This window comes from Xenopus tropicalis, chromosome 2 (genome assembly GCF_000004195.4).
Source record: "Xenopus tropicalis strain Nigerian chromosome 2, UCB_Xtro_10.0, whole genome shotgun sequence".
Taxonomy (NCBI): domain Eukaryota; kingdom Metazoa; phylum Chordata; class Amphibia; order Anura; family Pipidae; genus Xenopus; species Xenopus tropicalis.
Genome location: NC_030678.2, coordinates 160833310 through 160861100, shown reverse-complemented (window position 1 = coordinate 160861100; position 27791 = coordinate 160833310). Strand labels below are relative to the sequence as shown.

Genomic DNA, 27791 nt, shown 5'->3' with positions numbered 1-27791 from the left:
AAACTAAAGGGATGCTATTTCATTTTTTTTTACCGAAGTGTTTATCAAAACAGTATTCATCATTGCACTCATCATTCATCATTGCACATTGAACATGTGCACTACCAAGTAGTTCTGTTATTGGTCATATAGGTGAGTCTTTACCCAAAATTGCCAAGGAAATAAGCTTTAAAAGCAAATGGACTTACCGTATATACTCGAGTATAAGCCGAGTTTTTCAGCACTAATAATGTGCTCAAAAAGTATCCCTCGGCTTATACCTCCCCCCTACCTCCCTCCCTTCACTTGTGTCCACGAGTGTGTTACATTAAATTTGTATTAAGTCCAGCATCAAGAATTATTTTGCCCTTGTAACTACTATTGTAGTACTGTGGTGGGACTTGTACACTGGGGTCCAAGTACTTGATAATTAGTATGGCAGCTTCCTTAGCCTTCCCAAACTTACTTTTGTCTGCTGCTGTAGCATTTTTCTTTCCCTAAAGTTATCTATTATTTGTTTATCTGTTATTTATTTGATTATTGAAACTTAGCAGTTGCGGTTGCATTTCCCACTCTGGGCTTATACTCGAGTCAATATGTTTTTCCAGTTTTCTTAGGTAAAATTACTGTAGGTACCTCGGCTTATATTAGGATCGACTTATACTCGAGTATATACGGTAATAACTAAGCTCAGCTCCCAAAGGTTATATATTTCACCAATGTGCTGATAAGTATTTTGATACTGTGCAGTAATACTCTGGTTCAGTGTCATTGGTCAAATCCGGAGGCATGAGATTTTGTGGTAAATTAATAAAGCATTTTACCTTTAAAAACTGTTGTATTTGGTCGTACCCTAATCTGACGGTAGTGATTGACTGGTGGGCCATTGTAGATAGGGGACCGATGTTTTGGAAACACAAAGTAACAGTTGACCTTATCCTGAACAAGCAGACGGTTGCTATTTTCCTTTTGTACCATGGAATAACGCCTTTGATGGTTTACACACAACGATGTTGTTGGCCTCTTCCTGGGTGAGAGGATGGTCTCTGAGAAGATATGTCGAATTTGGTCAAACCTTGTCATAAAGAACAATGCCATAAACAGACAAGCACCAAATCTATAATATTTGGATTTGACCAAATTTAACCACGTGGGTAGAAATTGTTGCCTTCAGTTGTACTAGAAGTTAATCGTTTTTCTTTACTTCCTTGTGCAGAGTGAAGCCCTGCCCCCACTTCCTGTTCAGTTCTCTCTTCAATTTGACTACCTGTAGTCAACCTGAAGAGCCTTCTGGGCATGCCTGGAGGCAGCAGGAGCCAGTCTGTGCATTAGCAGGGGTTTTTTTTATGAGAGACCTGAACAGGAAGTGGGGGCGGGGCTTCTCTCTGCACAAGGAAGCAAAGAAAAACAATTAACTTCTAACTGAGGAACCAGGTCAGAGAGAATGCTGGGACAAAGGTAGGTAATTCTGGAGGCTGTTTAGAGAAATTTTACTGATAGAAAAAAAAGGTTCACTTATTCTTTAAAGTCACATGATCTTTACTGTTCCGATTGAATAGGAAGGCTCCTTCAAAAACGACTCTGATTTCCCTGAATTCTAAACAAAGAAAGAACTTCAGGTTGATATAAATAATTTTGTTTGCTTCTTTGTTTACGTATCGGGAGCTGTTGTAAAGGAGCTTAAATAGGCTATGACTAATATACAATATTGGAATGAAGAATTATCTTTTCTTATGATTTCTATCAGCATTCTCCTTCCAGTACAGTCTGCCAGGGGATTATATATGGGCGGCTGTCAAATAGGGGCTTCGTAATCATTAAAAATTGATTTTACAATATATCAAATGCTCTACTGTAAGGAGCGCAATGAATCTACAGTGTGCACTAATCAGCTAATGCTCAGCAAGCTAACATTAAGCCACCGTTGTTTAACTATTCAGGGACTGAATAACTGGGATAACAAATGTTTATTATTGTAACAAAGTAGTCTTCAATTCCTAAAACAAACAATTTGTGGATGAGAAGTGAACACAATAGAAAGATGGGAACGTGGGGTGATTAGGGGATTAGAAGATTAGAGGCTATGGATAAAAATTGATCTGAAGGACAAAAGGAATTCAGGTTGGGTGTATAGACAGTGATTAATAATAGACTGATGAAGAGCGGTAATGCTGACTCAACAACAACATGGGTCTCTGAGGATATTATATCATGTTACTATTTAATTTAACAAACATAAATGAATGAAGAGCAAGATGTTCATGTGAGCTCCCCAGTCTCACAAGGGCTGGACACAGTTGGTCTATAAAGAATTTTCTGCTGTGGCCCCATCTAGCATATTGTGGTGTCAATAAGGCTAAAATGAGGCTAAAATATGGCACTCCCGAACCGAAAGAATTCTATTATTGAGAATTCACACAGGAATAATATACTTATGAAAGAAAACACATGGTATTGTGGTACAAGGGAAAGAAGCCAAATGTACTTAGCACATATAGCACAAAACTTAGAGATGAAGTGATTGAATAGATAGCACATGGCATGCAGAGCGGTGTATATATATATTGCAACTGGTGCAGGGATTGGTGCTGGCGTAGCACATGGGATGCATAGCAGTATAACATAAATAATATAATATTAATGCAATAATAGTGTTTTGGTGGATCCTTATTGAGAAGGATCTGGGGTTTTTTGTAGATAACAAGTTGTCTAATTCCAGGCAGTGTCATTCTGTGGCTACTAAAGCAAATAAAGTGCTGTCTTGTATAAAAAGGGCATTGACTCAAGGGATGAAAACATAATTTTGCCTCTTTATAGGTCCCTGGTAAGGCCTCACCTTGAGTATGGGGGGCAGTTTTGGGCTCCAGTCCTTAAGAAGGATATTAATGAGCTGGAGAGAGTGCAGAGACTGCAACTAAACTGGTAAAGGGGATGGAAGGGTTAAACTATGAGGTGAGACTGTCAGGGTTGGGGTTGTTTTCTCTGGAAAAAAGGTGCTTGCGAGGGGACATGATTACTCCGTACAAGTACATTAGACAGATATTGGGTGTTCTTATTTCCCATAACAATGATCAGCACACCAGAGGCCACACTCTACCCGGGTTAGAGCAGAGTGATGCTGTAATGGCAGATTCTGTTAATGTCTATAAGTGGGGCCTGGATACGTTCTTGAACAAGCATAGTATCCAAGGCTATTGTGATACTAATATCTACAGTTGTAATGCTAAAATCTACAGTTAGTATTGATGTTGGTATATATGGCTTATGGTATATATGGATGACTGTATGGATAGGTCAGTGTGGGTTAGGTGTGCTGAGTTTACTTGGAATGGTTGAACTTGATGGACTCTGGTCTTTTTTCAACCCTATGTAATTATGTATGTAAGTATATATTGCAACTGGGGCAAATCACAGTGTGGGATGCATAATAAAATCTCCATGGAGCTTGTATAGCTGCCAAAGACAGAACATTTTCCATGCTTTGCTGCATTGACTACAGCATCTTACATCTCCTGGTGAGCACCAAAACACCACATGCGCCACAGGCCTAACGGGATTACTTATCAGAGTGACTGAGATATGAAAATCAAGCAGGACAGTGTGTTTTATTAAGAAAGCATGAAAGGGAAGATTCAGAACTTTCTCTACAATTTTATGTTGTGCAGTTTGCGAGAGAAACTGTTTGCTGCAGAGCCCCAGCCATACATTCTCATATTCCTATAGCAAAAGATAGCTTAACCCAGAAAGAACATCACATTATCTTAGCCTGCATAGAAAAGCTATTATTCCTGATGCTTGACTGGAGAAAGCTCACTCAAGATATCCTGAACTAATGGGATAATATTATTATCTTCACGGCGCCAGCAAGAGTAGACTCTATAGTGCAACCCATTTAAGTGTGCAGAACCATAGACGAGGTGAAGAGAACTCTGCTTGCGAGAGTGTACGATCTACGAACTAGAGATTAAATTAATTTGTATCCCTTTGTGTAAACTGCATGGGGGGGGGGAGAACACACAGGCATTGACAAAATTATATTAAACTGGGATTAAATAGATCAAGTTGTACAAGTGTTCAAGCAGAAACATTGCACATTTTAATATTGGTAGCTGCCACTCGGGTTGCCTTTGCTAGATCCCTTACGTAGATACCATCAGAAGAACAACGTTTGCCACTCAGGGAGCCTTAGCTATCTAGCTAAGGCACCCTGAGTGGCAAACGTTGTTGATTAAAAAATCAATAAAACATTAATTAAACCCAATAGGATTGTTTTGCCCCCAATACCATCAGTAGAACAACGTTTGCCACTCAGGGTGCCTTAGCTAGATCCCTTACTTAGATACCATCAGTAAAGCAATGTTTGCCACTCAGGGTGCCTTTGGAAGATCTCTTACTTAGATACCATCAGTAGAACAACGTTTGCCACTCAGGGTGCCTTAGCTAGATCCCTTACTTAGATACCATCAGTAAAGCAATGTTTGCCACTCAGGGTGCCTTTGGAAGATCTCTTACTTAGATACCATCAGTAGAACAACGTTTGCCACTCAGGGTGCCTTAGCTAGATCCCTTACTAAGATACCATCAGTAGAACAACCTTTGCCAGTCAGGGTGCCTTAGCTAGATCCCTTACTAAGATACCATCAGTAGAACAACCTTTGCCACTAAGGGTGCCTTAGCTAGATCCCTTACTAAGATACCATCAGTAGAACAACCTTTGCCACTCAGGGTGCCTTAGCTAGATCCCTTACTAAGATACCATCAGTAGAACAACCTTTGCCACTCAGGGTGCCTTAGCTAGATCCCTTACTTAGATACCATCAGTAGAACAACCTTTGCCACTCAGGGTGCCTTAGCTAGATCCCTTACTAAGATACCATCAGTAGAACAACCTTTGCCACTCAGGGTGCCTTAGCTAGATCCCTTACTAAGATACCATCAGTAGAACAAAGTTTGCCACTCAGGGTGCCTTAGCTAGATCCCTTACTAAGATACCATCAGTAGAACAACGTTTGCCACTCAGGGTGCCTTAGCTAGATCCCTTACTTAGATACCATCAGTAGAACAACCTTTGCCACTCAGGGTGCCTTAGCTAGATCCCTTACTAAGATACCATCAGTAGAACAACGGTTTCCACTCAGGGTGCCTTAGCTAGATCCCTTACTAAGATACCATCAGTAGAACAACGGTTTCCACTCAGGGTGCCTTAGCTAGATCCCTTACTTAGAGTCAGTAGATCAATGTTGCAGAGCACATTATGCATATGTTGAGGAGATATCCTATGGACCTCAGGCCGAGGTGAGCACTTTACTAGCCTCCACCTATATGTATACATTATAGTATGCAGCTAATCGTATATAATGAGAAGTTATGGAAAGCTCTGATGTCCATCTCCTATAGTTATTTTTCCTTTAGCTTTCTTTTCCAAAACACAATAAGGCTCATTTACTGATGGCAGGGAAGGCTGCAGAATAAAACTCCAGGACTTGCAAGGAACTGTGATTCCCCTATGAATGCAGCACTGCCAGATAATCATCTTGATCCAAGCTGTCCAGTTATACAACAAACAAAATTTGGCCCTCTAGAAAATTTTCATGGCCACAATGTCTTTATCTTAATTCCTATTGTAATCTTAGCCCCAACATGTGGTATATTGCGTATAGTGTCAAGAAATAGCCTGCTACATTGAGAAAGTCAGTATGCCACTCTAAAGGCCTTCTAATTCAGCTATTTTGTCTGTGTCCCTTCCATGTCAGTACAAACGGCGGAATTACCCCTCCCAGACAAGAGGCAACTGGCTTTTGCTATAGCTTTTTGCTATGGTTTGTGTTTCTGCTGGCCCTTTTTATGGCCTTTGGCTTGCATGTCCAGTGGCCCTTGTTATGACCCTTGGCTCGCGTGTCCAGTGACTCTTGTTATGGCGTTTGGCTTGTGTGGCCCCTTGCCCTTGTTGTGGTCACTGTCCTGCTGGTCTTTTCTGTGCCCTGAGTGTGTGTTGCTGCTGGCCTTTTTCAGTGGTCCTTGGCTCATGTGTTTGCTGGCCTCTTGTGGCCCTAGGCTCATGGGTTGGCTGTTCTTTGGTATTGCCCTTGGCACATGTGTCTCCTGGACTTTGCTGTGGCGCTTGGAGCATGTGACTGCTGGTCTCTGTTGTGACCCTTGGAGCATGTGGCTGCCGGTATTGTGGCCCTTGGCACATGTGGTCACTGACCTTTGCTGTGGCCCTTGGCACACATAGTTGCCAGCCTTTGCTGTGGTCCTTGTCACATTTGGCTGCCGGTCTTTGTGGTGGTTCTTGGTGCATGTAGCTGCTGACCTCTTGTTTAGGCAGCCGTGCCTGCTGGCCTTTGCTGTATCTTTTGGCAGGCATGAATGCTGGTCATTGCTGGGGTTTTTGCCATTCATGGTTGCTGGCTTTGGCTATGGCCATTAGCAAGCAAGTTTGGTGGCAGTTATTGGCAGGTCAACCTTGATTTCAAATAGGACTTCTGGCCTTGGCTATGGTTTTTACTAGTTTCTGTGCTGAGTGGTTTTCAGCAGCCGCGGGCTTTATATCTGATGTTTGCTCCAGTCTTGTGGCCTTGTTTTAATCTTATATGCCACTGCTTACTATTAAAGGCTGGTTTAGGGACAAGTGCATCATTTGGTTTGTAGTTGCAGCACTAGCTTATGTGCTACTGCTTCTGTGCTAGTTGTCTTTCACTGTGGTGGTTTGCATGCATGACAGCTGGCGTGTCCTTCAGTGGTGGCGTGTGTGATATCTGGGCACAGAAGAAAATGACAATTTCACTAATCTACTTGCCATAAATTCCATTTCTTCTAATCCAACATGTCAGTACAAACATTTCCCATGGTCTTATAGGTGGGGATTAATTTTGATTGGCTGTGGTATAGGTCCTACCTCCTGTCTGGGAGGGGCAACACTTCCAGTTTGTACTGACATGTCAAGGCTAGAATACCGTATATACTCGAGTAAAAGCCGATCCGAATATAAGTCGAGGTACCTAATTTTACCTAAGAAAACTGGAAAAACGTATTGACTCGAGTATAAGCCTAGGGTGGGAAATGCAGCAGCTACTGCTAAGTTTTAATAATCAAAATAAATACCAATAAAATTACATTAATTGAGGCATCAGTGGGGTATATGTTTTTCAATATTTATTTCAAAGAAAAACAGTAAACTAGCTCTGTAAGCGGAGAAGAGGGTCAACAAAAACAATATGAGTACTACCCCTTGCTCATTGCACATTGGCAAACTGGCAGCAGACCCAGTCCCGGAGGGATGTAAGGGGGAATAAGTATTGCTAGTGGGAGCCTAGCCCAGGGCACTGGAGGGTCTGGTTGCGGGTGGCCTAATTTGCACACAAAGGAGAGAGGGTGCTAGTATGGAGGGACCCATGGCACCCGACTCGAGTATAAGCCGAGGGTGACTTTTTTCAGCACATTTTGGGTGCTGAAAAACTAGGAAATTCTTATTTTCAGCTATAGCTAGTGGCAAACATTAAGTTCAATAGTTGTTTTTTCAATACTAAATATTAGCTGATGGCACAATGTGGAATTTTGCGTGGGTAAAGCCCTAAATTAACCCTTTGCTAAATCTGCCCCCAACAGTTATACAGTAACACGTCATGCTTAATATATGTAAACTGAAATGATTTTTACGTCATATTATCATATATATTTTCAAAACTGCACTGTGTCTGATCCACCATTCCCTTCTATTCCATCCAACGTGATATTTTACTGCCAACCTTATATCAAATATTTTTTAAGCAAAAGCCAAATCAACATTTTCTTAAACTCTAGAACCAAGGTTGAATACTGGACATTCTTGTAGACTGCATTTAGCCTGCACTTGGACAATTCACATAATGCACGCTGCTTCGGGGCTTTTGGAGGTAGTGAAAGGAAATGCATTAATACATTACCATAGTGACTTTATTGGAAATAATAGTATTGACTGAAAGGCAGAACATGCAGACTTAGTGGGACTAAATATAACTCTGCTGCCAGATTGCTGTATTTGAAATCCACTGCGACAAATTACTAAAATATTATTTGCATTGTAGCCAGTCAGTGATACAATAGCAATAATTGCTAGGTGGCATTTTGCCGTAGAGGTCCATGAAATGCCTGCCAGTAACATTGCATTTGTCCACATCGTCACGTCATCGCCCTGCCCCTGTGATGGCATGGCCCTGCCCCCTCCCTGCCCCACCCCTCCCTGCCCCACAACATCACTGCCCCGCCTCCCACCCCCTGTGATGTCACCCCTGCCCGGCTGAGAAAGCCAGCAGAGGTGGCAGCCCTATGCATAACCCATTTAGCCATAGTCCCAAGACAACAAGTTTTGGACAATCTCCATTTAAGTCCAAGTCAAGTTATTTGTCTATAAATTATAGCAGTGACATTGCTGTTGACGAGTATAGTACAGGTATAGGACCCGTTATCCAGAATGCTCGGGACCAAGGGTATTCCGAATAAGGGGTCTTTCTGTCATTTGGATCTCCATACCTTAAGTCTACTAAAAAATCAATAAAACATTAATTAAACCCAATAGGGCTGTTCTGCCCCCAATAAGGATTATTTATATTTTAGTTGGGATCAAGTACAGGTACTGTTTTATTATTACAGAGAAAAGGGAATCATTTAACCATTAAATAAACCCAATAGGACTGTTCTGCCCCCAATAAGGGGTAATTATATCTTAGTTGGGATCAAGTACAGGTACTGTTTTATTATTACAGAGAAAAGGGAATCATTTAACCATGAAATAAACCCAATAGGGCTGTTCTGCCCCCAATAAGGGGTAATTATATCTTAGTTGGGATCAAGTACAGGTACTGTTTTATTATTACAGAGAAAAGGGAATCATTTAACCATTAAATAAACCCAATAGGGCTGTTCTGCCCCCAATAAGGGGTAATTATATCTTAGTTGGGATCAAGTACAGGTACTGTTTTATTATTACAGAGAAAAAGGAATCATTTAACCATTAAATAAACCCAATAGGGCTGTTCTGCCCCAATAAGGATTATTTATATCTTAGTTGGGATCAATTACAAGGTACTGTTTTATTACTACAAAGAAAAAGGAAATCAGTTTAAAAATTCTGAATTATTTGATTAAAATGAAGTCTATGGGAGATGGGCTTTCTGTAATTTGGAGCTTTCTGGATAACGGGTTTCCGGGTAAGGGATCCCATACCTGTAATATAATTCAGATTCCCCATGAAAACTGGCACAAACCAATGTTGGTGTCATAAATGAATACCCAATAAAAATACAAAATATACAACTGTAAACTAAATATATTGAAAGGCAGCTTTCCTACACTTTATCCACATAACTAGTTCATCATAACTCTTACACTTATACAATATTGTACTTACAAGGATGCCAAACACCAAAGCAATAGGGTGTTTATTATTTAAATGGGATCTAAAGACTGAAAGGAGTTCGGGGAACCAGGTATTCAATATTACAGGAATTGCCCAAGGCCACACTGATGATCCACTGATGATTTTTTCCCATATCAACTTGCAAGTTGAGAGGCATCAAGCGAGCATGTTGCAATCATTACTCTAAATGTAGTTCAAAACTGCCTTTCATTCAGTATTCCAACTTGATGGGTCTAATAAAGTTGCAGGTAACCTCATCTCCTCAACCTGGAAACATACCATGGAACTCCCATAATAAGTAGAACTCCTAGAGTGGCTGAGGGTCCAGTAAACCAATGTCACTGTCAGCTGAGTCTTGTGGTCCTGGCTGCATTGCTAGTTAACACCAGTTGCAGTTCTCCTGTATATTACCTACTCTATAATTGTACTTTTTGCAATGCTGTCTTCTTAAACAGAACCTGAACCCAGAGACCTATGGCAAAGCATTATACATAACAACTAAATGGCATACAAAATAATACCATCTGTATTAACATGTCAAATCCAATGGGGCAGATTTATCACAGCGTGACATAGTAAACATAGCTACAGTAAAATTCCACCACTCCACCACCATTAATTTCTATGGGATTTTTAGAGGTCTATTTATCAAATGACGAAAGCTCACCATTTGATAAATATGATAAATCTGCCCCAATGAACATTTGCCAATACAAACTAGTAATCCCAATATGGAATCAATAAAAAAAGTATCCCAATGGTGTTGTTTCATTAAGTCATCTCATAGCCGTAGTATTAAGAAATCCATGGAAATACAAAAGAAAGACAAAAAACAGCCATTCCTTCTAACTGCCGTCTCACCAATTATCCTTCCACTCAAGCCGCCTACTCCCTGAGGAGCCTGCCCCCTAACTGCAGTTCATCTGAGTTCAGTATGGCTTAAAAAAACAATCTGACACCAGTATCATTTATTAAAATAAACCAGGTTTCCTGGTAGGGTTACCACCTCTCCTGCCCGGGAACTCCGGCATGGAGGCAGGACGTGATGTCATGGGGGTGGGCTGTGACATCATTGGGCCATTACGCTATGTTAATCTTAGTGAATTCTGCCTGGCTTGGGAAAACCGGCAGCTAGCTTTGACCCGGATAGCCTTACCGAAAACCGGGCTGTCAGGGTCAAAACTGGAACCCTACTTCCTGTGGCTGATTTTTAAACATTCGGTTGTTGGGTATGGGTAAAATAAATTCAGAAAATGAGTGTTTTTTTTACTTTTGTATCATGATTTTTTTTTTTACTCCTCCGAGCAGATTTTTTTTCAAAAAATAAAAAGCTTACCACCTTAAACCTGACCATCTTTAAATATAAATCTGTAAAACCAATATATACATTTCACATTTCAAACATATTTCTGCTTGGACTCGTCGCATTTTAGCTTTGACAAAACATTTTATTACACAAACACATTTTTGGGGGGATAGAAATGAATTAAAATTCTGTCCTTTCGTGGCGTTGATACCAATGATATGTATCGTTTGGAAACGTTAGATGCTTTGGGTTGTATTAAGTGACTTGTCCTTAACTTGCATTATAAAGATTTTTGCAAAGTCAAGTAACCACTCGGTGAGCGCTTCGCTAATTTGATGCTAATTAACAATCACCAAACTGAATTTTCAATGAAATAAGAGACTGAGCCCAAACCACTTATGTTCAGTCTTAACACTGTCTCGCACATTCTTTAACTAGACTGCTTTTTTGCCTTCTTTATCATCTCTTACCTGTATAAGGTCCATATAGACTTGTTAAAGTGAATTACTTTTGGCCACATATCTCTTTTTTACCCAGCATTCAATTTGATGGACTCAGCTCAATTTGCCCTGACAATTTAAGAGAGTGGTCATTGTGTTACATCTGGATAGTTGACACATGCAGTTTTAATGATGGCATGAAAGCCATTGTCATGTGTCCATGGATGCAACCTACTAGGGGTTCCCTAGAATTGCTGCCACACTCTATCTGCCAGCTGTGCCAGCAGGGGCAATTCTGGCCCCTGAACCACCTGATTCCTCCTATGCCACCCCCCCCCCTGCCCCTTGCAATTAGCTTTACAGCGCCAGAGGGGGTCCAGGGGTAGAGAGCACAATTCTGCACTAGCAGAGCTGAATTTCCATTTTAAAAATTGGAAATTCTGCTCTTAAAACTACCAGGAGTGCCTTTTTGTTGCCCAATGTAACTTCGGGGGTGCTGCCGCCTGGGGGCGAATTTCTCAACTCAACTCATAGGAGCAGCACTGTGTGCCAGGGGGTCTATAAAATCCATGAGCATACTCTTAATCGGATCAAGTATGGGTCTATAAAATCCATGAGCATACTCTTAATCGGATCAAGTATGGGTCTATAAAATCCATGAGCATACTCATCATCAGATCAAGTATGGGGCTATAAAATCCATAAGCATACTCTTCATCAGATCATGTATGAGTCTATAAAATCCATGAGCATACTCATCATCAGATCAAGTATGGGGCTATAAAATCCATAAGCATACTCTTCATCAGATCATGTATGAGTCTATAAAATCCATGAGCATACTCATCATCAGATCAAGTATGGGGCTATAAAATCCATAAGCATACTCTTCATCAGATCATGTATGAGTCTATAAAATCCATGAGCATACTCATCATCAGATCAAGTATGGGGCTATAAAATCCATAAGCATACTCTTCATCGGATCAAGTATGGGTCTATAAAATCCATGAGCATACTCTTCATCGGATCAAGTATGGGGCTATAAAATCCATGAGCATACTCATCATCAGATCAAGTATGGGGCTATAAAATCCATAAGCATACTCTTCATCAGATCATGTATGGGTCTATAAAATCCATGAGCATACTCTTTATCAGATCAAGTATGGGTCTATAAAATCTATGAGCATATTCTTCATCAGATAATGTATGGGTCTATAAAATCCATGAGCATATTCTTCATCAGATCACGTATGGGTCTATAAAATCCATGAGCATACTCTTCATCAGATCATGTATGGGTCTATAAAATCCATAAGCATACTCTTCATCAAATCATGTATGGATCTATAAAATCCATGAGCATATTCTTCATCAGATCAAGTATGGGTCTATAAAATCCATAAGCATACTCTTCATCAAATCATGTATGGATCTATAAAATCCATGAGCATATTCTTCATCAGATCAAGTATGGGTCTATAAAATCCATCTTTTATATATAATCACAGTGCAGGTACGTAATCTAGTATCTGCAGAAATAGGTCACAACTAGGGCTTTGCCATTTCTCCTAATGCCCTATGTAAACAAACAGTTGTTTACACTTGAATTATATAAGTTCTCTTAAAAATAAAACTGTACCTAGTAGTTGATGTCTACTCAGCTAATAATTATCTATTTTGATGGCAAAACAACCCTATTGGCATTTTAATGTGTAAAAAATGTTAGTAGCCTTTATGTGAAAGGCATAAAAGCCACTGATACCATTAAATAGTAAAGAAAGAAGGAGGCAAACTGGGTCATTGTCTCTTTACATGTTACCGTGTAGCCACTTCAAAATATTAAGTCCATTGTGTGTTGACACAGATCTTATTACCCATGCATAACGCGTGCCACAATACAATACAGAAAGCAATTTCAGATATCATAATATTTTAAACTAATAGACAGCTTGTCCGATGAACCAGATGGTGACCGTCCAGCCGTCTCTAATTAGAAAACAGCCCAAAATTAATTTCAGACAATACTTAGCTTGACATCTTGGAAAAAAAAAATCAGCCTGTGAAGCTATTTATGGTTAGTGGCGGAGATACAATGGTGTTGACACATTCTCTTTTTTTTTATGTCCAAGAAATCTATTTGCTGCCCATACCCAACCAATTGTATTCCCACACTACTTCCTGCTACAGTTAGAGCTGCATGATTTCCTGTCAGGTGATCTCTGAGGGAGCACATAGACCATTATATAATATCTTTAATAGGCCACTTAATATGATATATTGTAAACTATCTTTTAATAAAGTATTGATTCTGGGGGTATAGTTTTCTTTTTAAGATCTTTTTTCTTCTGGATAACTTAATATGTAGCTGCTCTGTATTCAGGAGTATATAATAAGTAGAAATATACTCTGTATTCAGGAGTATATAAAGTAGAAATGTTTCCATTTTATATGGAGGGCCATTTAAGATTTGCAGTTTTTTTTTGTTTGGAAGCTTTCTTCATGTACATAAGCTCTGGCTCCTGGATATAAACATAGATTGAGAAAAATTTTCCAAAGAAACTCAAAGGTCTACACACATTTATGACATGGACTGGAACAAGGACAGCACTCCTAGGATTTAAAGAATTGTGAGCAAAATATAAATGCAAAAATAGAAAGGTTTATTACTCAACGTTTAGGTCTCACACAGAAACCTTCATCTGGAGTGAAAAACAAAAACCCATTTATGACATGGGTATGCTTATAAAAACAGTTAAGGAAACCATTGTTTTACTATAGACTAGGGTTAGAGCAACAGCCTAAAGGTGGCCATACGTGTGCCAATTCTAGCTGCCGATATCAGTCCTGATTTGGCTGCTTATTGGCCCATGTATAGGCACTAACATCGCCCAGATCTCAATCAGGCAGGTTGGATTTTTCACCAGATTGGGTTCACAATGGCTTATTTATGCGATCCCCGAACCGATGGGCACCCATACCTGCCGTTCAAATTAGCCTGAAATCGCCCACCCGGAGGTGGGCACATCGGGAGAAGATCTGCTCACTTGGGGACCTTGCCAAGTGAGCAGATCTTAGCACCTTAACTGGTGATGGAGATTATTGTGGGTTTCTTTGTATATGTATAAAGGACCGTGCAAGTCAAGAAGACTAAACAGATTTCTACTCTTGAAGTGTTCTTGGTCGGGGGATCTGGGTTCCAGTGTTCACTTGCTATGATTGTCTCTAAATGCCTTCAGAATGTTATTTTGGAACTGCATCGCCTACAATAAAGGAAATGTTGATGCTCTAAATGAGTAGTGTGTTCTCCAAGCAGTTATTGATTTTATGTAAAGGGATCCCAAGCTAATCTTGGTAACAGAACTGTTATGTAGAGGAATAGCCTGCATTATGTGATGGGCAGACTGCCAGGTCTAGAAGAGGGTTGCTAGTCTGTCTAAGGTATGAAAGTCGTAAAATGAAGGCATAAAACAAAACTGGAAAACTGGAGTAGAATGCCTAATGCTTTAAAAGTGGCAAAAGGCCAAGACCGACATATATGAAGGGTAATATGAAAGTCTGATAGTATGTATAATAATGAATTATAGAAAAATGCTGATCAATAATAAATGAAGTGATAAATTCATGGAATAACCCCAGAGACTGACAATATGGATAACAGAAAACTAAACATGGCATCAATAAGTTGGGGCATAGAGTAATTATGATAGAAAAAGAGAATTACAGAAGCACCCAAAACATGAACAATGTCAGCAATTATAAATACATCATATTTCTCTGGACATAGTAGATGTGAAATTTAAACAAGAAAAGAAGGAATGAAGTAGGGAGACATAGTAGTGAGTACAAGTATAAGAAATAAGGCATGTAAGGGAAAGAACTGAAAAATATATCAATATATAAAAGCCTACGGCATTAATGAAGATGAGTGAGATTAATAGTGGGGATGGGAAGCTTGAGGGTTCAGTTGCCTAAGATATCTGTGTAACATTTTGCTTTCATCACATATACTCTCAAGTATACTATTAAAATGTTGGTTTAGAAATAAGGGGCATCATTTTGCACCTTAGTGATCCGTACTGCTCATGCCCAGAATGCATGCATACTGGGCAATGGCTGCACTCTGGCTATGTTGGGCAAAAGGCAGCTAATGGCAGGCACTAAGTACAGGGCTCTAGGGGGCATGACAAAGGATGCCTACCTCCCTCCCAAATATAAGCAAAACCGCCCAAGCAAGCCTTGTTGGCACTTCATAGAGGAAAGTGCAAAGGCCACAAGATTGAAATCTCAAAATGCAAAAAGTATTTTGCAGATTATTTTAATAAAAACTCATGCTTTTCCAGAACCTTTCGCCCTAAGAAATAATCCCAAATGCATTTCTATCATGTTAGTTGAGCAAAAGAAACTTCACTTACACTGTATAAATAGTATAAATATTGTTTCCTTCAGTCTTGGAATTGCACAATCACAGCAAGCAGGCAGGCGCCATTTTGTGGTTACTGTTAGTAAGGCAAGTTTTATATCATGCCAAAATCTAGTTTATGTCAAGGAGGACCAGATGTTCATACACTGGCTCAGGGTCAGACTGGGCCACCAGGACCCCGGGAAAAAACCTGGTGGCCCAGACCCGTTCCCTGTTGCCGCTTCCCATGTCCTCCCCTGCTGCGTTTCACATTTGCGCGCTCAGAGGAGGATGTCAGGTGGGTGGCGGTGGGCCCTGGACCCTCCAGTCCAACCCTGCACTGGCTACAAAATTAGATGTAAGGGGGGAGGGGGAATGTGAGGAGTGCAGTGACATCTAGGAAGTGCTGAATGGAAAGCAAAAGTTATTGTCTGCCCCACCTCTATGCCTAAGGTCTAAGGCCTATGCCTAAGATTGACAGCTGGGGTTTGTAAATTCCTTTGTAATGGGTATGGATGCATTAATTTAAAAAAGACTTAAGGTTTCATGTCAATTTGAAAACAGGCTTTTATTATACAGCTTTTAATGTTTGGGTGACAGGTCCCCTTTACGCTTAGGAAGTTTACCAATTAAGATTAGTGAATTGTACCAGCAAAACCAAACTTGCTAGATCATTGGCCTGTTTTTAAGGCATTTTAGCACAAGAAAGAGCTTTTGCAGTATCAGTCCCAAGAAAATCCCTATATATATATATATATATATATATATCTTATATATATATATATATATATATATTGATAATGGGTGAGTGCAGAGGATCTCTTGTTGTTGTTTCTATATATATATATATATATACTGTATATATATATATATAGGGCTTGAACATGCTATACATTATTAGTATGCATATGATTGTATATTCTGTTATCAAGCTCATGTTCCCAACTCATTCCAAAAATTCTATGTATAAACTATAAAATGAAATTCTTGACTAGGTAATTTTTTCATACAATTATATCTTGTATAGCTATGACTGTATCATATGAAGGCTTTCTGTCCGGATTGCCAGCTGAGGAACAGCCATTAATTTCAAGCCTTCATGCTGTTCTGCACTTAATTTTCTGTTAGAGCTCATCTCTCTTCTGTAATCCGGGCTGGGGCGCTACGATGAAGAGAACTGATTGCTGCGTATCCACAATGAAACAGTTTGCTTGTTCTGTAATATACACTTAATAGTAATGGTGTTGGCATGTAACATACAATCCTCTGCGTCTGCTCATCAGTTACGCAGAATCACCAGAAGCAATTATTAAAGTGTTAAAGAGGCATTAATCTTTAATAATAAACAAACATGCTTGTTCTTAATGGGTTCATATAAAGCAAATAATTATATAGTAAAGGACCAGTAACAGTAGGAGGTTAAAATACCCTGTATTCATTTACTCTTACAGGAAATCTGTACCCCCAAACAATGTAGGTCTCTATAAAAATACATTGCATAAGCAGCTCATATGTAAAACCCTGCTTCATCTAAGCAAACCAATTTTTGATACAAATATACTTTGGTAATAGTATGTGCTATTGGGTAATCCTAATAGAAAATTGCCATTTTATGGATTAAGGGCCGCCCCCTGGGGTCATAGGATTCACGGTGCACACAAACAAACCAAGGCACACATACATGCTAGGCCCCATCAGCCAATTAATGGACAGAGTTCTGTCTTTTGCTCCCACACTACTTCCTATTACAATTAGAGCTGCATTACTTCCTGTCAGCTGATCTCTGAGGGAGCACACAGCCCATCACTAAATGGCGGCTCAAGGGGAAGGCTGTAAAAGGGCAATATTTACTGATATATATATATATTCCAGTTTGGTAAGATGCTTTAATAGGCCACTTAATATGATATAAACTATCCGTTGATAAGTATTCATTCTGGGGGTGTAGTTTTCCTTTAAAGGGTGTTACTTTGTGCTTATAGGAACATTTTTTTGTTTTGTTTTGTTTTCAAAAAATGCCTTTAGTTTTCTGTTTTGTAGGAATTTTTGGTTATAAATATATAAGAACGAATAACTATTCTCTAAGGCTTTAATGCTTTAAGGCTTATTTAAACAGAATAGAGCTTTAGTTAACAGAAAAGGGATGATGGTTGTAAAACATGAAAGAACCTACTGTGGTTCTATAGATCACCTGTGTGAACAGAGGGCAGTTTTTAATTTTTATTAATTTTTTAGCTTGGTCTTCATAGCTTCCTGCTGCAGCTCTAGCCGTTATAGCTCAGATTACACATTCCTAAGGGCGGGGGAAGTGAGTTTTATAAATTCTTATGGGAGGAGGGAGCAGGAGCGTGGAGAGAGGAGAGAACTGCAGACTCTGGCCCCGGGAATGAAGGAAGTCTGATACCGAAGAACATGTTTACAAAAAAGAAGACGAAATCCTGTGTTTCTTTTGATAGAGGACTCTTAAAAATGCGTATGGTTGTATTTACATAGACCTTTCTGATAAAGCTTACTTAGTTTTTACCTTTCCTTCTCCTTTTTTTTGTGAAAGTAACAAGGAAATATTTAATGACATAGTAATTTAGATTACAATTTGGACAATGACACACAGGGTCTCGGCAAACAAGGCAGTTAGAGAGCACATACTACGTACACTATTCTCCATTTTTGTTCAGCGAAACAGATCTGTGATGATTCCAAGTTTTTGGATTGCTATAATCAAAATGACTAATGTGTTTTTCATTAAATAAGGATCAATAAGCATTAATTCTCACATACAGAACAGGGCTTGGTTGGTTGCAGCAAGCTTTATCTTCCTCAGAATTCATTGCTTTACATAAAAATGTGTTTTGTTAGTTTGATTTAATTTATGGTTATGAAGTGTGCAGCTAAAATAAAATATATGCCCTAAAAGGCTGAGTGTAGCCCAGCTATAATACAGACACAGACACCTGCAAATCTGGGTATTGAGCCTAAAGAGCCGAACAGAGGAATCTGTCATCATTTTATGAGTTGAAATAAAACAATTGTTCTTGCTACAGGGGAGCTGAATTTGAAATATTACTTTTGCATGAGTTAGCTGGGACGGTGTATGTTCTCTGCGGTGGAACAGGCTTGCACTAGGAGATGTAGAAGCTTCAAAATAACAAAGTATTAATGACCTACGATGGTCCCTGCAGTTGGTGAATCTGGACACACCGAGCCCTCAGCTTTTGGCTGTTATTATCCTTTGTATTACAATGTTACCTTTATCTTTTCTAAAGTTAATTTTGAGTTATTTTCCCAGCTCCACCTTTATAACTAAATGCCCATCTACAGTGGGTTAACTATAGAGAAATCAGACCCCGCAGTGGTGGGCAGTGCCGGACTGGCCCACCGGGATACCAGGGCCCTCTGGCTTCTAACTATTTGGGCAATTGCATGGTCATTCCTTATTTCTGTGTGGAAAAGAGATGGAAGGATAGAAAAAAAGAGACTTGGATAATAAAGAGGTTGAGGGGGGAGAGGAGGAATAATAGTTTAGAACAGTGATCCCCAACCAGTAGCTCCGGAGCAACATGTTACTCCCCAACCCCTTGGATGTTGCTCTCAGTGCCCCCAAACCAGGGAGTTATTTTTGAATTCCTGACTTGGGGGCAAGTTTTGGTTGAATAAAAACAAGATTTCCTACCAAATAAAGCCCCTGTAAGCTGATAGTGTGCATAGAGGCTGCCTAATAGCCAATCACAGCCCTTATTTGGCTCCTCCATGAATGTTTATGGTGCTTGTGTTGCTCCTCAAGTCTTTTTACATTTGACTGTGGCTCACCAGTAAGAAAGTTTGGGGACCCCCGATTTAGAAAATGGGCTTATGGTCCAAAGTTTTCTGGTGGGCCCCTGGCATCTCAGTCCGACACTGGTGGTGGGGGAGGCTGGACTGTGTGTTCAACTACTTCTGTAGTCATAGAAATACCCTATTCCCAGCCGCTCTTACCTATACTGGCGCAAGTGGGTGGGTAGCAGGTGGGCGTGATCGATTTGGTGGGCGGGTAAAGGAAGGGGCGGGGTCTGTGAGCGCCAAGCCCCTTCAAACATTTGTGGGGGGGCTGCGAATAGTTGTTACGCCACTGCCTATATCATTCTTTAAACTAAATATATTTTAATATTTCCATTGTAAATAAAGATGTCAGTGTGATAATTATTCATTTTCCGTATAGCTGTAGTCGCAGATTGAACTTTTTTAATTAATAACGTGTAGATGATTCATACAGTATTTTCTTTAATTGAAGTATACTTTCCTAAATTGGTTCCACTCTAATTGAAGTTGACTTTGGCATTTTTATCTCAGCTGGTGTTTGTATTCCGTTTCCCTCAAAGTGGCAGTTAGGAACAGACTGGGAAAGATAACATTTATTTCTGTTTTCATTATATGCCATTTATTTGGTTTTTATGGTTCCATAAACAAATTACGCTTTCATCTGGGTATTTTCATTATTCAATCAACAATGTATTATGATGGAAATGATAATAAAAAGCAAGTAAATTAGTAGTATCAAGTAGTAACGTTAGTGATCCTTGCCATATTGTCTTTCTAATTAAAGGGATATTGGCACTTCCATGTCTGTAAAACCAAACAATTTAATTTGTAACTCGTTGTTTCATTGCAGTATATGGATGAGGTTATTGTGCTAGAGCAATAATGGCTGCTCACACTCATATGAATAAAGAGGGGGAAATGCAAATAAATACGGCTTCCTGTGCAGAATAACCGATGCCAATATGTTTTAAAAGATCAAGTGAATATAAATAGTAATTATATGAATTGAAATTGATACTATTGCCATAACATTTTTCTCTCACATCTATTTCTTCTACATTTTTGGGCTCCTCTAGTTAACAGTCAGGTGGACAGTTTACTATTACTACATACTTCAAGTGCCATGGAGTTGTTTCCTTCCTTCTAAACTCTTTTATCATTGTCGTTAGTCTAAATAAAGGGATACTGTCATGGTTTTAATGGGGATCTTTTTATTTCTACATTACACTGGTAACATAGCAAATAATTCTCTCTACCATTTAAACTGTTATTCTTGAACCAACAAATGTATTTTTTAGCTGTAATATTGGTGTGTAGGCGCCATCTCAGTGCATTGTGCCTGAGTCTGAGCTTTCAGAAGGAGCCAGCGCTACACATTAGAACTGCTTTCAGCTAACCTATTGTTTCTCCTACTCCCATGTAGGAGGAGTCCCAAGCCGGACTTGGATTTCTTACTATTGAGCGCTATTCTGATACCTACTGGGAGCTGCTATCTTGCTCCCTTCCCATTGTTCTGCTGATTATCTTGTGGGGGGAGGGGGGATATCACTCCAACTTGCAGCGCAGCAGTAAAGTGTGATTGAAGTTTATCAGAGCACAGGTCACATGGCTGTGACACCCCGGGAAATGAAGAATATGGCTAGCCCCATGTGACATTTTAAAATTAATTATAAAAAAAATCTGTGAAAAACATTACAATACAGGATTCTGCTGGAGAAGCACCGTATAACTAGATATAACTGTATAGGGCTTGGTTGAGCTTGAAGGGCTACCGTCTGTTTGCAACCTTGTCAACTATGTTATATAACTATGCTAAACTATTGTCAGGAGTGCTTCCAAGATGGCGGCACCCATGGCCGCAATGTTAGCCACTGACCTTGGATACAATGTATTGGGCTGTTCTGCTTTGTCTGAATTCTGCTTCCTCCTTGGTCTCAACTTAAGCTCAGTAAGGGCCGAGCAGGCCTTAACAACTATATAAGATTTAGTTGATGGACTAATTGTCTGTTGTCAACCTTTCCAACTGCAGCGTATAACTAGACTGAATTTATAAGAACTGGTTGAGTTTAATGAGCTACTTTCATCAATCTTGCCAACAACAGTATATAACTAGGGTGAACTGTATAAGAACTGGTTGAGCTTGATGGGCTACTGTCTACGGTTATCCTTGCCCACTATAGTATATAACTAGGTTAAACTGTATGGTTGTGCTTGGTGGCCTGCTCTCTGTTATCCTCCTTGCAAACTACAATATATAACCAGATTATTGTATAAGATCTGGTTGAGCACAATGGGCTACTATGCTACTATGCTTTGTCAGCCACACTGTTCTACAGGTTTTCTTTTTCTTTGATATAAGCAACACTGCATGTATCAACAGATAAGTAGTGTTGCATTCCCCCATGTTTTACTATAAGCTGCATCTTACACATAACTACATCTAACATCCAAGTTTATGTCAGTAGGCAATGTAAATATGTGCAAACAGAGTACAAACCTTATGTGAACTTGACACGTGGGCTATGATCGCTCTCCATGTCCCACATTGTCAATCTACTTATACTGTAGTTGTTTGTCTTTGTAATGTAATTTTCAAAATGGTTGACTCGCTTGTCTGCACTTGTATCCAAAAAGAGAGATTAGCTCAGTTTCATACACATAAAAGCCTTTAAATGGATTATCTTGCCATGCAGCTGAAGATCCAAATCATTGAATTTTAGATTCAATCAGGGCTAAATATCTTAGTCAATAAGGATCAAATAGCTCAATTCATTGTTAACCTTTCTCATAAAATACAAATTACAGCAATTTCTTCTTGCTGAGCCATCTTCTGTCTACAGCAGGTGGTCCTTGTATTTCATCATCGATGGCCTGCGTTGGATTGGATTTTATTGGCCTCTATTGGATTAACAATATTCACAGACACTTAGTTTCACAATATTCACGGACACTCATAGTTTAATAATCAATGGATAGGCATAATTTGTGCTGAGGAATAATACGATTGGGGAAATTGGGATCCCCGTATAACACACTTACGCTCATTTCAAGAGCAGAATTTAGAAAGAAACACTTACATTGTAGGGGTATAAATGAAAGATTATTTCCCTTTATTTGTTTACATGTTTCCTAATACGCATATCATTCAGAGTATGAATTCAGCTCAAGGTACAGATACTGACCCTCCATAAGTGTAGCAAAAATTAGGCCTAGGCTAAGGGTCTATTTATGTACGCATGTGCAGTGAGCAAAGTGCAGTTTTGAGAGCAATCACCATGGGTTTTTTTTTTTACCATCAATCCGGAAGTTTTTCCAAGAATATCTGCATTATTTCTGATGATGAAAATTGCACTGAGCCTGGCGCAACTGCACCTGATTTGCCAAAAATTAAAAAGAAATTATTTATGTACTTCACTGCAAATCAGGGGCAATATTACCACCAAAAAAATGTATTAATGAACAGCCTTTTGAACAATAGGAATGGAAGGTTGTTAAAGATTTCAAAGATTAATAGTAAGGCTGCAGCACCCCCTTAATCACTTGGGATTCCTTCTCCTCCTCTAACCCACTCGGCCCCTCCCTTAGGAACTGACTGGCTGTTGGCTACTGAGCATGCTCAGTTCATATTAACTCAGGTTACCAAACACACCCTCCAGTCCAGCAGCCAATGAAGAGAAGATGGCACTGCTGGTATCCATAGAAACTCTGCTCTAGCTGCACACTCTGCTGGAGAAACATATTTTTTCCTCCTAACCTCCTCTCCTGAGCTCCAAGCAGGAATTTTTATCAAAATAAGTTCTGCCTGTGTAAGCCTGCATTGTTCATTGCATGAACTTTACAGCACAGATGTGCTGATTGCAGTTGTGAGAGGGAAAATGGCCATCCGGTGAAAGCTGCTATTTGTTTTAGGAAAATGTGATGGTGCTGGTGAACAGAGGGGATATTAGCAATACAAATGGTGTGGTTTGGGTGGGGGAAATATATATGGTAGGGAAATGTAATATATTTTAATAAAAGCCCCAGACGTTTGCCTTCATTTAAAAGAAAGGGGTCTACAATAAGTTTATTTTTCTATGCAGTTTTATTTGGTGTGATTTTAATAATAATAGTACTTTCCCTATTCTTATCTCCACACTCTACAGAATTGTTCAGCAGTAATAGGTTATTAAGATAAGGACCACTGCTCAGACTGCTAGAATCACGCTACTGGAAGGATGTAGAATAAAATACATTCTTTAATGAAACTAGAAAAAAGTAGCTACTGTAGGTTATACAGCTCCTGGTGAAACTGACCCTATAGTGTGAGAAATGATAAGGAAGTTATATTGTAAGCTCCGCTCCAGTAGGGTCTGATGTGAATGGAGAATTTCTACTGTAAAGCACTGCTAAACTGTATCAGCATTACAGAAACATAGGATGAAGATAGTAATAGAAGTAATGGTAGCCACTAGCCAGAGTGAAAGAAATATCAAATTAATGGTAATATTTTGAGAGGAAAGGAATATAGACTTTGTTATTTTAATGAAGGTGAGATAAATAAAAAAAATAGGTTTCAAAAATATCGGTTAAAGGAAAAGGAAAGGTAAAAACTAAGTAAGCTTTATCAAAAAGGTCTAAATACAGCCATAAGCAGAAACCCTGAACTGAGTCCTCTATCAAAAGAAACACAGGATTTGTTGTCTCCTTTTTTGGGAACATGTTCTTAGGGAATCTGACTTCCTCTATTGGAAAAATCCTTCATTCCCCGGGCCAGAGTCTGTGCAGCTATCTTCTCTCTCCCCTCTTCTGCTCCCCCCTCCCATAAGAATTCATAAAACTCCCCCCCCCCTTAGGAATGTATAATCTGAGCTATAAGGGCTAGAACTGCACGCAGGAAGCTATGAGGGTACACAGGTATGGTAAAGCTTTCTGCAGAATAAATATAGGGTTCTAGGTGGCACTAATGTGGCAAATCTATTGGCAGTAAAATGCCAAAATGACTTTCCTTCTCCTTATCAGGAATCATACCAATTAATTATTTTGTTTTCTTGCAGTTTGCTCCCAGTATTCAAGAGGAGTTTTTGCCATTTTTGGACTATATGACAAGAGATCAGTACACACCCTGACCTCATTCTGCAGCGCCTTGCACATCTCCCTCATCACACCAAGTTTCCCCACCGAGGGTGAAAGTCAGTTTGTACTGCAGCTCAGACCATCGTTACGAGGTGCTCTCCTGAGTTTGCTTGATCACTACGGGTGGAATCATTATGTCTTTCTGTATGATACAGACAGGGGTAAGTAATGCTGTGCTTCATTTTTTTATTTGCAGTTTGTTTTATGACTCATGTAGTTCTAATTTTAATTTTTTTGGGGGGTTGACAAGTTTAGATTATATTTGATCTTTTAAGTACAAGTTCTGTTATGCAACCGCATTCATTTGCTTCTATTGTGTACATATGGGCATCTGTATCGGATTTCCTTCTCTCAGCTCAAACCTCCCAGACATGGGTGTGACCCTGCACAGCTTGTTCCTCTCTCCCCTTCCCTTCTCCCTCCTCCCTTCTCCCTTACCTGCTGTAATCTGAGCTGAGAGCTATCAGAGAGACAAAGGCAGGAGAGAGAAGTTACATTATACCAAGCTAATAGGAATCTGCTTTCGTAAAGAAACACAGAGAACATTATAGCTTGCCCTATTGTGGGCAATAAAGAATACTCTTACAAACATATATTGTTTATTAGAATATGGAATAGGCATTCCATATTCAGCACACAGCAACTCTAGAGAAAAACACAGGTACCTCTGGCTTATGCCATAATTGCTGGCTATGTTCTTCACAAACTGACAATGATGGAAAGCGACCGTTGACTGTTCTGGAATTTTTTGTTGAAATTCCAGAACAGTCAATAAGGATCAAAATATCAAAACCCTATCCAGAGGGATTTGGCTGAATCCCGAACTGAAACCGAATCCTAAAAAATTTCTTTTCCGTGCCCATTTAACCCTTTCCAAATTCTAATTAGCGGATGAAACCGAATCCTTGAAAAAAAGCCTGGATTCGGCCGAATCCTGAACCGAATCCGGCATTCGGTGCATCTCTAATTACAACAGGGCTTCAGTCACTCTGGTATCTTCATGTTTATGCACGTTAAGTCTAAGGGGCACATTTACTAATCCACGAATCCGAATCCCGAATGGGAAAAAATCGGATTGGAAACGAAAATTTTGCGACTTGTCCGTTGCGTCGCATTTTTTTCGTATTTTGTGCGATTTTTTTGTCTCCGTCACGACTTTATCGTATTTTGCGCGACTTTTTCGTCGCCGTCGCGATTTTTTCGTATTGAACAATTGTAAATGGTGGAAAAAACAATCCGATTTTTTCGCGACAGCGGCAAAAAAGTTGCGAAAAATATACGATAAAGTCGTAACGGCGACGAAAAAGTAGCGGAAAATACGAAAAATCACGACGGCGATGAAAACTTCGCAAAAATACCGATCATTACGAAAAAAACGCATTCGCCGCTTTAGGTCCGTTCGTGGATTAGTAAATGTGCCCCTAAAACACCTTTATGCTTATTTGAGTGATAACTGCTGGCTTGAAATAAGCAAACTGACTTGTACGTCTGCGGCAAATACATATGAATTGCAGTGAGCTAGGAGAAATAAACAGCAGCGCTAATTTGTGCTAATTATCTAAATGATTATTTTATTAGGTTCACTGATTTGTGTTGGATTTATTGCTGAGGCAAAAGCAGAATTGCTATAGAGATAAATTCATTTTTATAAACACTGTTATTTTATGATTTAAGATCTTTGAATTTATGTAGAGACTTGACTATTGTCTATGGTTGGGATAATTATTTAATTCACATGGAAAAAAATGTTTTGATATAAATTAACCGTGGTGGATTATGATAAGAGCAACCCAAGCCATGGTTTCCAGTGGCACTGAATGGAGGGCAGGTCAGAACAGGGGCAGAACTGTGGAAGACTGGGGCAGAGCTGGGCAGATAGGGGGAGGGAAAGGACACCACCCAGGGTGTTTCCATAGTTGATTCCGACCATTTAAATTGAGAAATTATTTGGTTAAAAAATTAACGGAGAAGGAAAGTCACTTTGGCATTTAACTGCCAATAGATTTGCCACATTAGTGCCACCTAGAACACTATATTTATTCTGCAGAAAGCTTTACCATATCTGAGTAAACTGCCCTAGAAGCTTTCTCTGTTTGTTAAAGATAGCAGCTGCCATTTTACCTTGGTCTTCATAGTTTCCTGTTTTCAGTCTAGCTGTTGATAGCTCAGATTACACATTCCTAGGGGAGGGGGGGAGTGAGTTTTATGAATTCTTTTGGGGGGGGGGCTGGAAAAGGGAAAGAGGAGATCTGCGCAGACTCTGGTCTCAGGAATGAAGGATTTTTCTGAGAGAGGAAGTCTGATACTGAAGAACATGTTTACACAAAAGGAGACAAGATATCCTGTGTTTTGATAGAGGACTCAGTGCAGCGTTTCTGTAAGTGCTTATGGCTGTATTTACATAGACCTTTCTGATAAAGCTTACTTAGTTTTTACCTTTCCTTCTTCTTTAACTCCAACAATATTGTGAGTCAGATATGAAATATACTCCTGACCGATTGTTTTTATAAAAAAACTTTCTCTGTAATCTCTAGGGATATTATGGTCTCAGCAGTTAGCCTTTACTGGTTCCCCTGTGGTTGGGTTTAGGCTAGAGTAATGGCAGGGGGCATAAACTTAAATATGTTAGTTTAAGATTTGGGGATTTGCAGTTCTAGATACACAAGAAAAGCCAAGCTTGATGGTGAATTAGGTGGAGATCTGGAATGAAGACTTATTTTCTGCCCTAGATATTCTTGTACCTATATAGTAAACATGTTTTTGAATATGTAACAGGTTTTTATGTAAAATAACTTTCTTTTATGAAAGTTAATGTTTACAACATTTCCAAAGCTTGTTTTCCTTTGAAAACTTCTTTCAAGGACATGACTAATACACATAGAATTCTGCCCGTGACATGACAATATGCTTCTGAAACATTAATCCACTTTAACCGAGAGGAGGAGGGAAGAATGGAAAGAAATAAAGGGTGAAAAGGAGTAGGAGGGACGTACGATGGTAGAGCGGTGGGAAGATTATCTAACTATTAGATTTGTTTAGAAAGTAAGTGCTGTGTATGAACACCCCCTTACAAGCTGACGATTTTCTTTTGATATAATTTCTTATTCTGTCAGGGTCTAAATGTAAAAATCCTCTGCGTATTCAATAACATATTGAATAATACAGATGCTATCCCTTTAAATAAGGGTGCTTTCTTCAAAAAGTAGAAATTAATACAAAGCTATCCTTAGGGGCAGATATAGTAAAGTATAAAACTTGAGCTCACTACTAGTGATGAGCTGTCCCGTTTCACTTCCCCCAAAAAATTTGTGAAACTGCTGAAAAATTCCCAAAATGCCACTACCACATGACTTTTTT

At 39.4% G+C, this 27791-nt stretch overlaps 1 protein-coding gene across 7 annotated transcripts in view; it reads left to right on the top strand.

The window, feature by feature from the left end:
• gria4 (glutamate receptor, ionotropic, AMPA 4) overlaps positions 1 to 27791 on the top strand; it is a 200926-nt gene that overhangs the window by 48781 nt on the left and 124354 nt on the right. For all 7 annotated transcript variants that reach the window (XM_031895621.1, XM_031895620.1, XM_031895624.1 and 4 more), the window contains 1 exon segment: positions 24356 to 24595. In XM_031895621.1, coding sequence (XP_031751481.1) covers positions 24356 to 24595 — 240 coding nt within the window.